General features: G+C 38.3%; 1 protein-coding gene and 2 long non-coding RNA genes across 3 annotated transcripts in view; 1 reads left to right on the forward strand and 2 right to left on the reverse strand.

Annotated features, from left to right (window-relative positions):
• Positions 1-11,294, reverse strand: part of LOC149953498 (uncharacterized) — an 87,096-nt gene extending 75,802 nt beyond the window's left edge. The window contains exons 1-2 of the long non-coding RNA XR_016480088.1: positions 10,828-11,294; positions 10,710-10,760 (exon numbers count right to left, since the gene is read on the reverse strand). This is a non-coding gene — a long non-coding RNA (uncharacterized LOC149953498). The remainder of the gene's footprint in view (positions 1-10,709; positions 10,761-10,827) is intronic.
• LOC149953503 (uncharacterized) lies at positions 7,990-8,917 on the forward strand. Its single transcript, XM_090169825.1, has 2 exons — positions 7,990-8,094; positions 8,573-8,917. Exons 1-2 carry the CDS (start codon positions 8,083-8,085, stop codon positions 8,915-8,917), a joined length of 357 nt encoding a protein of 118 aa, XP_090025951.1. The 5' UTR covers positions 7,990-8,082.
• A 54-nt stretch (positions 11,295-11,348) lies between the features above and the next one.
• LOC149953504 (uncharacterized) lies at positions 11,349-11,764 on the reverse strand. Its single transcript, XR_016480090.1, has 2 exons — positions 11,710-11,764; positions 11,349-11,456 (listed from the first exon to the last, which is right to left on the reverse strand). It is a non-coding gene; the product is annotated as an uncharacterized LOC149953504 (long non-coding RNA).
• Positions 11,765-11,970: the final 206 nt, after the last annotated feature.

Below are 11,970 nucleotides of genomic sequence, written 5' to 3' on the forward strand. Positions count from 1 at the left end.
ATATTTTTGTCATCATTAAAGACTATGCCCAATTACAATAATTTGATTCTATAAATTTCAGATTTTAATTTAGGTGTATCAAAAACCTTTTATCAATTCTTTAATATTTCATTCTTACCAACATTTCTTAGCAAGTTGATAAATTGTACCAAATAAGAAGTCATTTTGTGTAACTAATAATATTCATATTAATTTTAAATAATTATATGGGTAGTTAAAAATAATCAATTTATTATTTCACCTATTCAATAAGATTGAATTGTGGGAACTGTTAACTTAAATTTTAATTAATACTTTTCAAATATCCGTAATATATTTCATTATTGAAAATAATTTATACAAAGTAAAACCTTACGAAGTGAAAAATTAATATTCAAAATAAAGTTAATTATAATTTGTACATTTATTACGAAATAACTTACAAAGAGAATGAAACATATGGTGTTAAGGATGGGATAGAGGATCTTTAGGCGAAGGCAATTGCGTGTTGGACTCCTTTGTTGAAAGCCAAGGGCAATACGATGTTCTTGCTGAAGCCGAGGTTCAGGGGCCCCAAGTTGAGGTTCTTGCCGAAGCGGAGGCCAATCCCTCCGGGTCCCAGAGTCTTGCCCAGGTTGAGACCGACGCCGAGCCCGTGTCCGAAGTCGAGGCCGACGCCCTTGTCCAGCGAGAGGCCGGCGCCTCCGAATCCGACGCCCTTGTTGAAGGTCACTTGAGGGATCGGGATGCTCTTGGTCAGCCCCAACTCCTTGCCCAGCCCGAAGCCCAGTCCAGCCGGATAGCCACCCATCAGTTCACCCATGAAGAAGCCGTGGCAGCACGCCACCGCGGACAAGACGGTCAAAGCGAGACACTGCAAAGACAAAGTCAAATGCACGCTTAAAATCACATGAAAGGGTAGAAAATCAAAGTATTATTCTTACCAAGTAGTTCATTTTCGAAGAAATGGTCAAGTGGTAGATCCCAGAGCGATGAAGAGAACTTGGAGAAGAGATGAGCAGTTACTTTGGACGGTCAAGATTCGTTTGTGACCCTTCAACTGTACGAGGGGGCCTATTTATAGCAACGTCCAATTCCCCCGTTCACAGGACCATTGGTCCATGGACTGTAAATTTTAGAAATTTTAGAGGACGAGTAAAGCGTAGCCTTCCCCTGTAGAATTTTGGTTTCCCCGAGCATCAATCACTTCGAACTAGAGAGAGATAGTCCGTCAAGGTCATTTGTACCAAGCATAGAGATTGCCCCCCCCCCCCCCCCCCCGCATGTTATCTGGAAATCTGGCCGACCGAATGACACGCGCTTTAGTTTTTTTTATGACCTTGAGCGACTCTCGTCAGCCTGATCGGTGAACGGGGCGTAAAATACCTCGGGAATACCGGTCATCTAAAATTTACAGTCCGTGAGTAAACTACGACTCCCAAAGTGGGAAAACGACCTTGCGAGGTTTTTCGGGAAAATTCCGCTGGGGTTCGATATTTCAGTGACTGTTGAAACCCCGCACTACTATTAGAATCCTCTCAGTTTCGCTTGTTTACGTTTTATTTTAATAATTTAATCTAGAATTAATTGTGATAAACCAAACCGGGAAATAATGTCATTTCAAATTTGCTTATTTCAAATACGATTATTTCAATTTCTTTAATACGCTGCAAATTCGCCAATTTTAAAATAATTTGCTTAGAAGGAGGGTTGCAGTATTAACCAGTTTGACTTATAAATATTGTCTTTACTTTGGAATAATTTATTTAGTCAAGAACAACAAACTGCTATTATCTCTGCTACGCACTAATTTAATCATTTAATTAAAGTATTTGTGATAAACCCGACGGCACTTTAGATAATCATAAGTGAAGGAATTATCATACAATTATTTATAAATGTTTTTTGTTTAATTCGAGGGGTTTAGTTTGCCATTTTCGATAACATTACCGCCATCGGTCGGTTTCAAATATTTCGCACTGAATAAGGCAGCGCGTTCTTAAAATTAGTCTCGCTCGAAAGTACCATCTTGGCCAATTGTGATAAAATAAAAGCGCGTGTCAAAACTATTGAAGTTGGCTGTACACAGTTAGAAAAAAGAGTTTGATTATAAACCCCCTAGGTTCTTAAAGAAAATTCCACAAATTCAAACCCTCCAAAACCCTTTAACGGAAATTTTCAAACCCACAAGGCTTAAAAATGAGGACTTTTATGATTATAAATTGAACCATTAGAAACCCTTTAAAAACGTCCTATGGTTTGCAACAACCCCCCCCCCCCGTGTATTTATAGATTACTTTAAAATTAATTAATTGAGTGAAGCGAGCGTAGCTCTCTTAGCAGCGAGTTCTATGGGAAAGTTTTGTCAGTCCGTTAGTAAGTTTCGAAGGCCGTTCGTCCGTTAGTAAGTTTCGAAGGCCGTTCGTCCGTTAGTAAGTTTCAAAGGAGGGGGGGGGGGCGCAAGAGAAAGAGGAATGTTATGAGCCACGGGTTGCGAGAGGGTAGGGGGGCCCTAGACGGGTATAGGAGTGAGTTGTACTGAAACTTTCAGTAGAGAAGTGGAGGGGGATGGTAGGGGCGTTAGTGGGGGTGTCAGAGGTGTTAGCAGAAGAGAGACAGAGCGAGAGCAGGTGGAAATTTTGTCCGTTCGCGCTCCGAGGGGATGCTAGAGAAAAGGGGTAGATAGGTAAAAACTACGTAAAACCATTTAAAATTTTTAGCTTTTTATTCTACAATTGGATTACACATTTATTTACACTCTTATTTCAACTTATAAAACTTCAATGGGTATACCACCACTGCCAGTTTCCTCTCCATAATTTCATCACAGTTTCCCCAGACATTAAAGTGAACGGTATCAAAGTGGCCAATTTGTCGAATTCGTCGTCACTGTCGACGTTAAACTCCAGATCGTCCGAAAGGTTTCTCCTTTTAGAATAACGTTATTTAATAAATAAAATTCCATATTTTAGAAATTTATTAACGGGAAAAATAGTTAATCTGCTGGAGGGGCGGCTGCCTTTTTAACGGGCGTTTTGTGGGCCGGAGAAGTAGTTTTGTGGGCCGGAGAAGTAGTTTTGTGGGCCGGAGAAGTAGTTTTGTGGGTCGGAGAAGTAGTTTTGTGGGTCGGAGAAGTAGTTTTGTGGGCCGGAGAAGTAGTTTTGTGGGCCGGAGAAGTAATTTTGTGGGCCGGAGAAGTAGTTTTGTGGGTCGGAGAAGTAGTTTTGTGGGCCGGAGAAGTAGTTTTGTGGGCCGGAGAAGTAGTTTTGTGGGCCGGAGAAGTAGTTTTGTGGGCCGGAGAAGTAGTTTTGTGGGCCGGAGAAGAAGTTTTGTGGGCCGGAGAAGTAGTTTTGTGGGCCGGAGAAGTAGTTTTGTGGGCCGGAGAAGTAGTTTTGTGGGCCGGAGAAGTAGTTTTGTGGGCCGGAGAAGTAGTTTTGTGGGCCGGAGAAGTAGTTTTGTGGGCCGGAGAAATAGTTTTGTGGGCCGGAGATGTAGTTTTGTGGGCCGGAGATGTAGTTTTGTGGGCCGGAGATGTAGTTTTGTGGGCCGGAGAAGTAGTTTTGTGGGCCGGAGAAGTAGTTTTGTGGGCCGGAGAAGTAGTTTTGTGGGCCGGAGAAGTATTGAAATCAACGGCTGCCTTTTTGGCGGGTGTTTTGCAAGCCGTCGACTGAGTAGGAAAGCGGGTTTATTTGGTGGTTGTAAGCGGTCGCGCACCAGAATTGCAAAGGGAACGTCTAAGAATATATTACAAACGGAAGGCAGACGTAATTTTATAATGAAAAACGTAATTTGATGATGGAAATTTTATAATGGCAAACGGAAATTTTATAATGAAAATATTAAAATATATTGTTTTCACCCTCCAAATTTAGAACGACTTTTGAAAGTCAATAGTAAGACCGGACTAGCTTCCAAAAAAAAGAACTGGAGAGGCTGAAACTACAATGATATGTATGTCATAAAAATAAAAGTTATTACCTTAATTTCTTTAAATGTGTGTTCAATATTTGAATTATTTATATGGTCGCTAGCTCGCTCCGCTCAGGTTATTGTCAAAAATACCCGTTGGGGTTTTGTGACGCCCTAGTTTAATTTACGGCTTGATAACAAACTTTGGCGATTGCATCGGGCGCGTTTCGAACCCAAGCCCTATAGCACGACAGGCGGGCGTTTTACCACAGAACCCCCGAAATAAGTATGATTGCAACGATGTTTAGAGAAACCATTTTGGGGAAAGTCCGTCTTCCTTTACGTTTTATGAAATTATTATGCGGCTTGATATCAAATTTTGGCGTAGATGGCGTGATATAGTTTAAAACGTGCAGGGTTTGAAAAAGGTTTTAAAAAGTGATACATTATTTTTTTTTTCTATAGGTTCTTAAATTGGAATCCTAAGGGTTTTCCATTGACATATAGGGGTTTCCTTTAAACATTTAAACCCTTTTCATACCATGCAAGTTGCCAAAACAAACCTTAAGGGTTTATAATTTTTTCCTAAACCTTTTTTAAACCCAAAGCAAACCCTAATAAAACCCATGGAAACCCTTTTTTCTAACTGTGAATTTTGAATGTGGCGAATTTACTAATCTAACGCCAAAATTACCATTTGTTGATTTTGGCTTTTAGCAAAAATTAGGATAATTAAAATTTCAGTTGAAAATGAACATTTAAAAAAAGGAAACTAAGTGCTATTTAAGGCTGATTCTTATTTATTTAAAAATTAAATGGGACTAGTTTAAACGAATAATTAATTTTGGCATATTTATAAATAGCCCATTGAAATAAATATGTTTTAAATTAGCCAATTCTTGAGAGATTCAGCCCCTTGAAGTTTATCATTTAAATATTTTAAGTTTAATAGCAACATACTGATCATATTTTATTAAAGCGTTATTTTTCTAAAGGCCACAATATTTTAAATTAAATTTAAATGTAAAACCTTTCTTATGTAACGCCAATGCAAACTAAAGAAATTAAACTTTTTCGTACATGGTGACTGCTCAGTTGAAAAATCCCCACCAAAATAGGTACAAACAAAAGTACATCACATATGTACGATTTCAAGAAAAAAATCAAAACAATCTCAATCAAAGAAATAAAAAATTAGTCCAAAAGACTCCAAAATCGTATTTTATCTTCATTATTTTCCAAGTCAACCGTTTAATGGACGCTTCAATAAAAGATACTCGGTTTTTACTCCCCTCTCCAAATTCCGAGCCAAATTCATCTGGGAAGGAACTATTTCCGGTCGGTCGGTTAAACGGTTAGAATGGCTAGCCAAAAAATCATATTTAAGCCAATTGGAGACGCGTTTTTTCCCTCATGAGAATTTTGCGTCAGATAAGAAACGTATCGGCTCACGTGTATAAGGAACATACTAATGTTAATTTTCGATAATATATTTTAAGGTAACATATATAATGTTACTAAAACTAAGTATAAGAAGATATTATTATTATTATCATCCTCTTATGTTATAAATAATTAAAATTATATGTAATATTTTTATAATACCGGGCAATTTTAAAACTTCTCATGGAGGCAGTGTTAATTCATTTCGTATAAAATTATCTTTCGGAAAAAGATGAAAACTCATTCCTTTAGAACTAAACATATTACTTTCGCAGTACGGTATGCAACAAGTGTTTCCTTTTAACCAGGTTACTTTTTGGGCATGTTAAGGCTTAGCAAAAAACCGATGTTACGTTCGAGAAAGTTTCCAGCTTTCTAATATTTCAACAAGCACTATATAAATAATAACTTATGAGTCCTGGCTGTCGGAAATATTACTTCTTGGCAATTTCTGGGAAGATGTTTTATTTAAGCGCCTATTGAATTCAGTTTATTTAAATATTTACGATAACATTTTTATATGACAACGTGAAATGTATTCCTAAAAATTATCTTTTACAATTCGTTATTAAATTACAACAAGTGTTTAAGGAAATATTCAAAATACTTGAAACTTTATCTTTAAATCAAAAAAGCAAGCGAACAGTGCTACCATACGAACAAATTTAATGTCAAAGATGATAATTTCGGATATGGATATGAAAGAAATGAACGGAAAATTTCCCATACGAACGCCGAGCCCTCAGCGATCGGAATTTACCAATTGATAATACACATCCGAGTTACTTCATCATCTGCTCAATAGATGGCCTTAGTGCTCTTCCGTTTTTTAAATTCCCAATTTTCAATTAACAGCACCCACAGATAAAATATAACCTCATATCAAAACTTACGGACTTTACAAAAATCATCTTATTAATTTACAAAGATAAATTTGCAATTTGCTGCCCAACCGTTAGTCCTTAGTTGTCAAATCTTTTAAAACAGGGCTGCCATGATCTTTGTAAGGTAGAAGCGGATGTTATGACGAATGACGGTGGTTGAGGTAATTACGTCACTGCGTTACTATAATTCAATTTTTAAATGGGGAAATATTTGTAAGAAAAAAACATTACAAGCCCTTTCAAGCTCATACTTCACATTAGTGGCAGATAATAAATTTAACCCAACTCTAACCTCATAATATTTAACATAGATCATTTTATTTAGCGGATTAAATTTCCGGCGGGGGCTGAAATATCTCCACCTTTCGTAGGGGTCGTAGATAACATTGACATCGAGTATATTTTCGCTTTCCAAGCTTATTTTTCACTGTTACAAGTTTTCCACGCTCGTTTTCGAGAGGTCTACAAACTACAAGAATCACTTTAAATTAGCATAGATATTTATTTGAAATTTCAGCTGAAAGGAAGGCAGACTTTTTCAAAAAGGTTACAAAAGTTTTTTAAGTTTAATGGCGTTTTCAAATTTCAAGACTCAAAAGTCCATTGCTATACTTAAACGAAGAAATTTTCATTTATTTCCAGTGATTCATTATTTTTAAGTTTAAAGTCTTTTTTAAATATACAAGAAGTACATATTTTAATTAATGAAACATGTGAATCAGCAGGCTATGGGCATTATCATATGTAACATAATTACTCATAAGTATGCCTCTGTATAATATTTCCATTGAAAAAAATTCAATGAGACCTTGTTTCACGCGGAACATACATTGAGCGGACCCAAAAATGCAAAAATGCTTATAATCCTTGCGCTATTGAAAAGGTTACCGTGGAAATGAAATCATGTGATCGCGAGGCACGAGCTAAACTTGACATGGGAAAGCCAGAAACGCGCGAGGAATTTTCACTAACTTCCGTTTCCCATCAGTAAAGTTGATGACGCATATTTCGTCACGGAGTTGTAAGTGACGTAATTTACGTCATATCCCGTGAACAAGGTTTCATTAACGAAAATGCTTTTATGGCATACTTATGAGTGATTATGTTACATATGGCATTATTAATGTACCTGAATTTTTTCGCCTCATGTCATAAACATACATCGCATCCCAACTAAATATTTGCATAATTTATTAATGCAACTAAAAAATAAAATGAATAAATTACGTTGCTTAGATATAGTAACTTATTTATAAACCATAAAATGTTTTAGGGATTTCGCTAGACATTTTTTCCGAAAAGTAATTTGAAAAATCAGCCGCATAAAGGGATACTTGTCTAGTTTTGTTGTTACGAAAATTATAAATTTAAATATTTACCTTAAAATGATTAATTTTGTAATAAAGAATACTATTTGTAATGATAATGTATTATCGATATGATTAATTGGATGATTTAATGGCTAAGGAGATAACTTCAGAAAAAGGGTTAAACGGAGTTACTATGTTGGGACTCTAAGGAAACCATAGTAACCCCGGTGTTGTCCGGGTGAAGCGGGTATCGACTTTACCCCTCTCCAAGTTCCCAGAGAGGCAAAACCTGTCGCTCTTGGTCATCTCGGAAAGTTTCGAGAGAAACCGTGGAAAACCTGTGTCTTCTCCTCTCGGGTACTTCTCCGTTTGCCCAATTCCGGAGAAAACCCAGAAAAGGGGGAGGCTCCGGCCCCTCACTCTCGGATCCGTATAAATAGGGCCCCGGGCCGGAGGAAGGGTCGCAAACCAATTTCGACTTCTAATAGTTCTCATCTTCCAAAACAGTTCTTCTTCAAAGTGTTACCGTTTGGATTAACTCAGTCATTACTACCGCAATGAAATCTCTGGTAAGGAAGCATTCAATTTGATAAATGGGCGATCTTTAGTAAATGATGGTCTCGACCTTGAAAAGGGTCATCTTGACCTTCAAATTTTTAAATTATATTAAAATCCTAAAACTAGCTGCTATGAACAAGTTGGGTGGTGAAGTGGTTGGTACTTTCACCTCGCACCTAGAGGAGCTTGTGGCACTAGGTTAAAACTCCTGCGTGGAATTTGCAACCTATTTCCCCACTGATTAAGGTTTTACCCTGGTTTCTTCGGTGTCCCTTTCCGTAAGAACTTGATGAGGTTAACGTTAATAGTAAGCGTATAGGGGACTATTGGCTAGCGTTCCACCACCCTCCTACGCATTGTAAACGGACCTCCTTAATTAAAGGCATTAAAAGTCGCTTGATGACTTGGGCCTAAGGTGGTGCCTAGCTGATTATTATTATTAAAGGACGATATTTTAAATTGTTAATTTGGGCTTTGTTTAATTTCTAGTGTCTAGCTGTTGTCCTTTTGTCCGCCTTGGCATGTGGCGAGGCCATCTTCTTCGGCGACATGGCACTCGGCAAGACCATCCCCATTCCCCAAGTGTACTTCAATAAGGGCCTCGGACTAGGCGCCAATGGACTCTCTTTGGACAAACACATCGGTTTGGACTTTGGACAAGGTTTCAACGTCGGGCTCAACTTGGCCAAGACTCTGGGACCCGGCGGAGTCGGTCTGCGCTTCGGCAAGAACCTCAACTTGGGTTTCCTCAACCTCGGCTTCAACAAGTACATCGCCTTCCCCTTTGCCCTCAACAAAGGACTCGGAATCGAAAAGGGTGTCCACCTTTTATAAACGCTCCCTGACACCTCATCATTTCATTTTCCTCATTTTACCATATCATCAAAAAATGTACAAATTGTTTAATGTTTTTAATAATAAAATACCTATTTTGCGTTTAAAAAAGGTCATTTATTGCGTGCTTAATACCTTAAGTCTATAATATTGTCACGTTGGGGAATATTTTACCGAGAGTTAGTAATGGAGGGACGTCATCACAATTTGAAAAAATTTAAAGCCGAGACCAGCCGGGTATATAGATAAGGGAAGCAAAGGGGCGAAACTCCTGTCCAAAGTCGATGTAAAATAATAGTAGGGGAGGTTAAGTTGGGATTTTTAAGTAGTTCAGGACTTTTTGGTACGCGTGTGTTACGTGTTACGTTTTTGCTACGCGTGTTGGGTTTTTGCAACCGAAAAGGTTTTTATCTCTTAAAACCAAAAAATCTCCATTTAAAAAAGCATGGGATTTTCTCGCTACTTACTTAAAAAATTTGAAAAAATTAAATTTGAAAACTTACCCAAAAAGATAAATTTTACCTATTTGGGGTAAAATTGAACGACGATTTTGGGTAAAATTGATCAATTTTGGTTAAAATTTTTACAAAATTTGTGTAACCGAGAAAATCCCATGCTTTTTTAAATGGAGAGGTCAAAAATATTTTCGGTTGCCATGGGAAAACTAAAGCCCATTGCAAACTTTTCCCTTCACGAATTTTCTTACTACCATAAGGTCTACCTAACCCCCGAGTTTTAACAAAATCGGCGATAACCACCTCTGGTAGTCTCCTTGTCAGTTAGTCGATAAGTCAAAAGTTGAAAAAACAGCCGATCAGTTTTGGAAAATATTACGTCCACCATTTCCAGTGTGCAGAAACAGCGCTGCCAGGCAAATAAAATACACAGCTGTCGCATGGAACTAATAAACTATTATTAGTTCCATGGCTGTCCAAAAAAAAAGGATTTCAGTGTTGTCAGATTCATATTATTGTTTCAAATGTACCTTCCGTTTTCCAGCCAAAATGTGACGGAAGTAAATTAATATTTTGCAGCGTACTATCGATTAGGACTATTATATACTAGCAGAAGGTAATGAAGGATAAATTCATTTAAACAATTTCGGAAATTCTAGATTTTATAGGTTAACGTAGAAAACTCACGTTAGGCCTAACTGATATTTTTTGCGTCAACTGTCGCCATTGCGCTATTTTAGCATTTTGGTAATTTGTAAGCAAAGAAAAGGAATCAAAATTTTGGAAACTTCTCATTTTATTGAAGACCATTTTTGAAGACATAAACATGTAGAGCCGTCATGTTTGAAAAGGACGTTTAAACTAATTGCGAATCGGCTAACTAATCCTGAAATTTTACATAAAATTTAGGAAAATTGAGCTCGATTCTTCACTATCACACAAATGCTACATGAAGAATATAGGTTTCAAAAATAAGACGAATTTGCATAAAAGTGAACTGTTTTTTACTTAATGAAAGAGAACAAATTAAAATTAAATTGGCAATTATTTTACAAAGATGTATAAATAATTAGGGTCGGAAATATACATTTAGAAAGGGTCTCAGAATCTGGAATTTAGGAGGGGAAAATGAATCGCTTACGGCTGATGAGAATGCCATAAAGTACCGCCTTAAAGATCTATAAGCTTAAGTTTTAAAATTTTCAAGTAACACTAAAGCATTGGTTAAAAAAAAACAAAAATTTATTTCGGAAATTTTGAAAATCAATTAGAAAGTGCAAGTACAACAAATTTTGAATTCGTATTTAGATTTTTGGAGAACTGCGAGTTGAAGATGAGAATGTGAATTACAGGTGGGGTGAAACGGAATGGATATTACGAACTTCATTCTGATAAAGAAATGAAACCAAAATTAAGACAAAATAAAATGAGAAAGTAACGAATAAGAGAACTTACTGGAGAATAATTTAACCGAGGGTGATTCCTTTGTCGAGTCCGAGGGACTTTCCGATGGCCAGAGGGATGTCGATGTTCTTGCTGGTGCGGATGTTGGCGAAACCCAATCCGAGGTCCTTGCCGAGACGCAGGTTGACTCCGCCGGGTCCGACGGTCTTGCCCAAGTTGAGTCCGAGTCCCTTGCCGCCGCCGAAGTCCAAACCGAGACCCTTGTCCAAGGAGAGTCCGCCGGCGCCCAAGCCGATGCCCTTGTTGAGGGAGACCTGAGGCATGGGGATCTCGATGCCCTTGCTGATTCCTTTGCCGAGGCCGAGGCCGGATCCAAGACCAAGACCAGATCCAAGACCTAGACCGGATCCAAGACCGACACCAGGGTATCCGTATCCGTAAGCGGGTCCTCCGAATCCTTTGTTGAATCCGATGTTCTTGCCGATGCTAATTCCTTTGCCGTGGCCGAGACCAAGACCAGATCCAAGACCAAGACCAACTCCGGGGTATCCGTATCCGTAAGCGGGTCCTCCGAATCCTTTGTTGAATCCGATGGTCTTGCCGATGCCGAGTCCCTTGCCGAGACCAAGGGAGAATTGAGCGCTGCTCATGGCGACAGCGGCCAACAAAATAATGGCGAACTGTAAAATACATTGAAAAGAAAAAGTTAAAATGGAGAAAGTTAAAAATTAACAAACTTCAGCGATTCTATTTTGAATGTTCTAAATCTAAAATCCAAAAAAGGTTAACTATCGCAAAAGCAAGCGTAAAATGGGCAGATTATCGTTGTAGTTTGTAGAACTTTCACTTCGAAAAAGTTCCTAAACATCCAAGTCTATTTCTAAACAAACCTAACTTTCTAAGCTGCCTAAAAACGATTCAAAGAGTTCTTACCAAAGAGTTCATGGTTGCTGGTTGAAAGGCGGATGAGATGAGAACGGGAGAAGATTCAGGGCTGATTGTGATTTCCAAACGGAAAGGGACCCCTTTTTATACCGAAATCCCTCCGCGCGCTGGAAGCCAAGGGGCTCTTGCATCTCGTGACGTCCCTTCTCCGGGACATTCCCCATTGGCCGCTGTAGCCCCGGGTGGGGCTCGTTTTCGGGGTTATTTCCCCTTTTTCTATCTGTGGAGAAAGATGACTACGGATAAAGA

This window comes from Leiobunum rupestre, chromosome 3 (genome assembly GCF_980474605.1).
Source record: "Leiobunum rupestre chromosome 3, qqLeiRupe1.1.hap1, whole genome shotgun sequence".
Taxonomy (NCBI): Eukaryota; Metazoa; Arthropoda; class Arachnida; order Opiliones; family Sclerosomatidae; genus Leiobunum; species Leiobunum rupestre.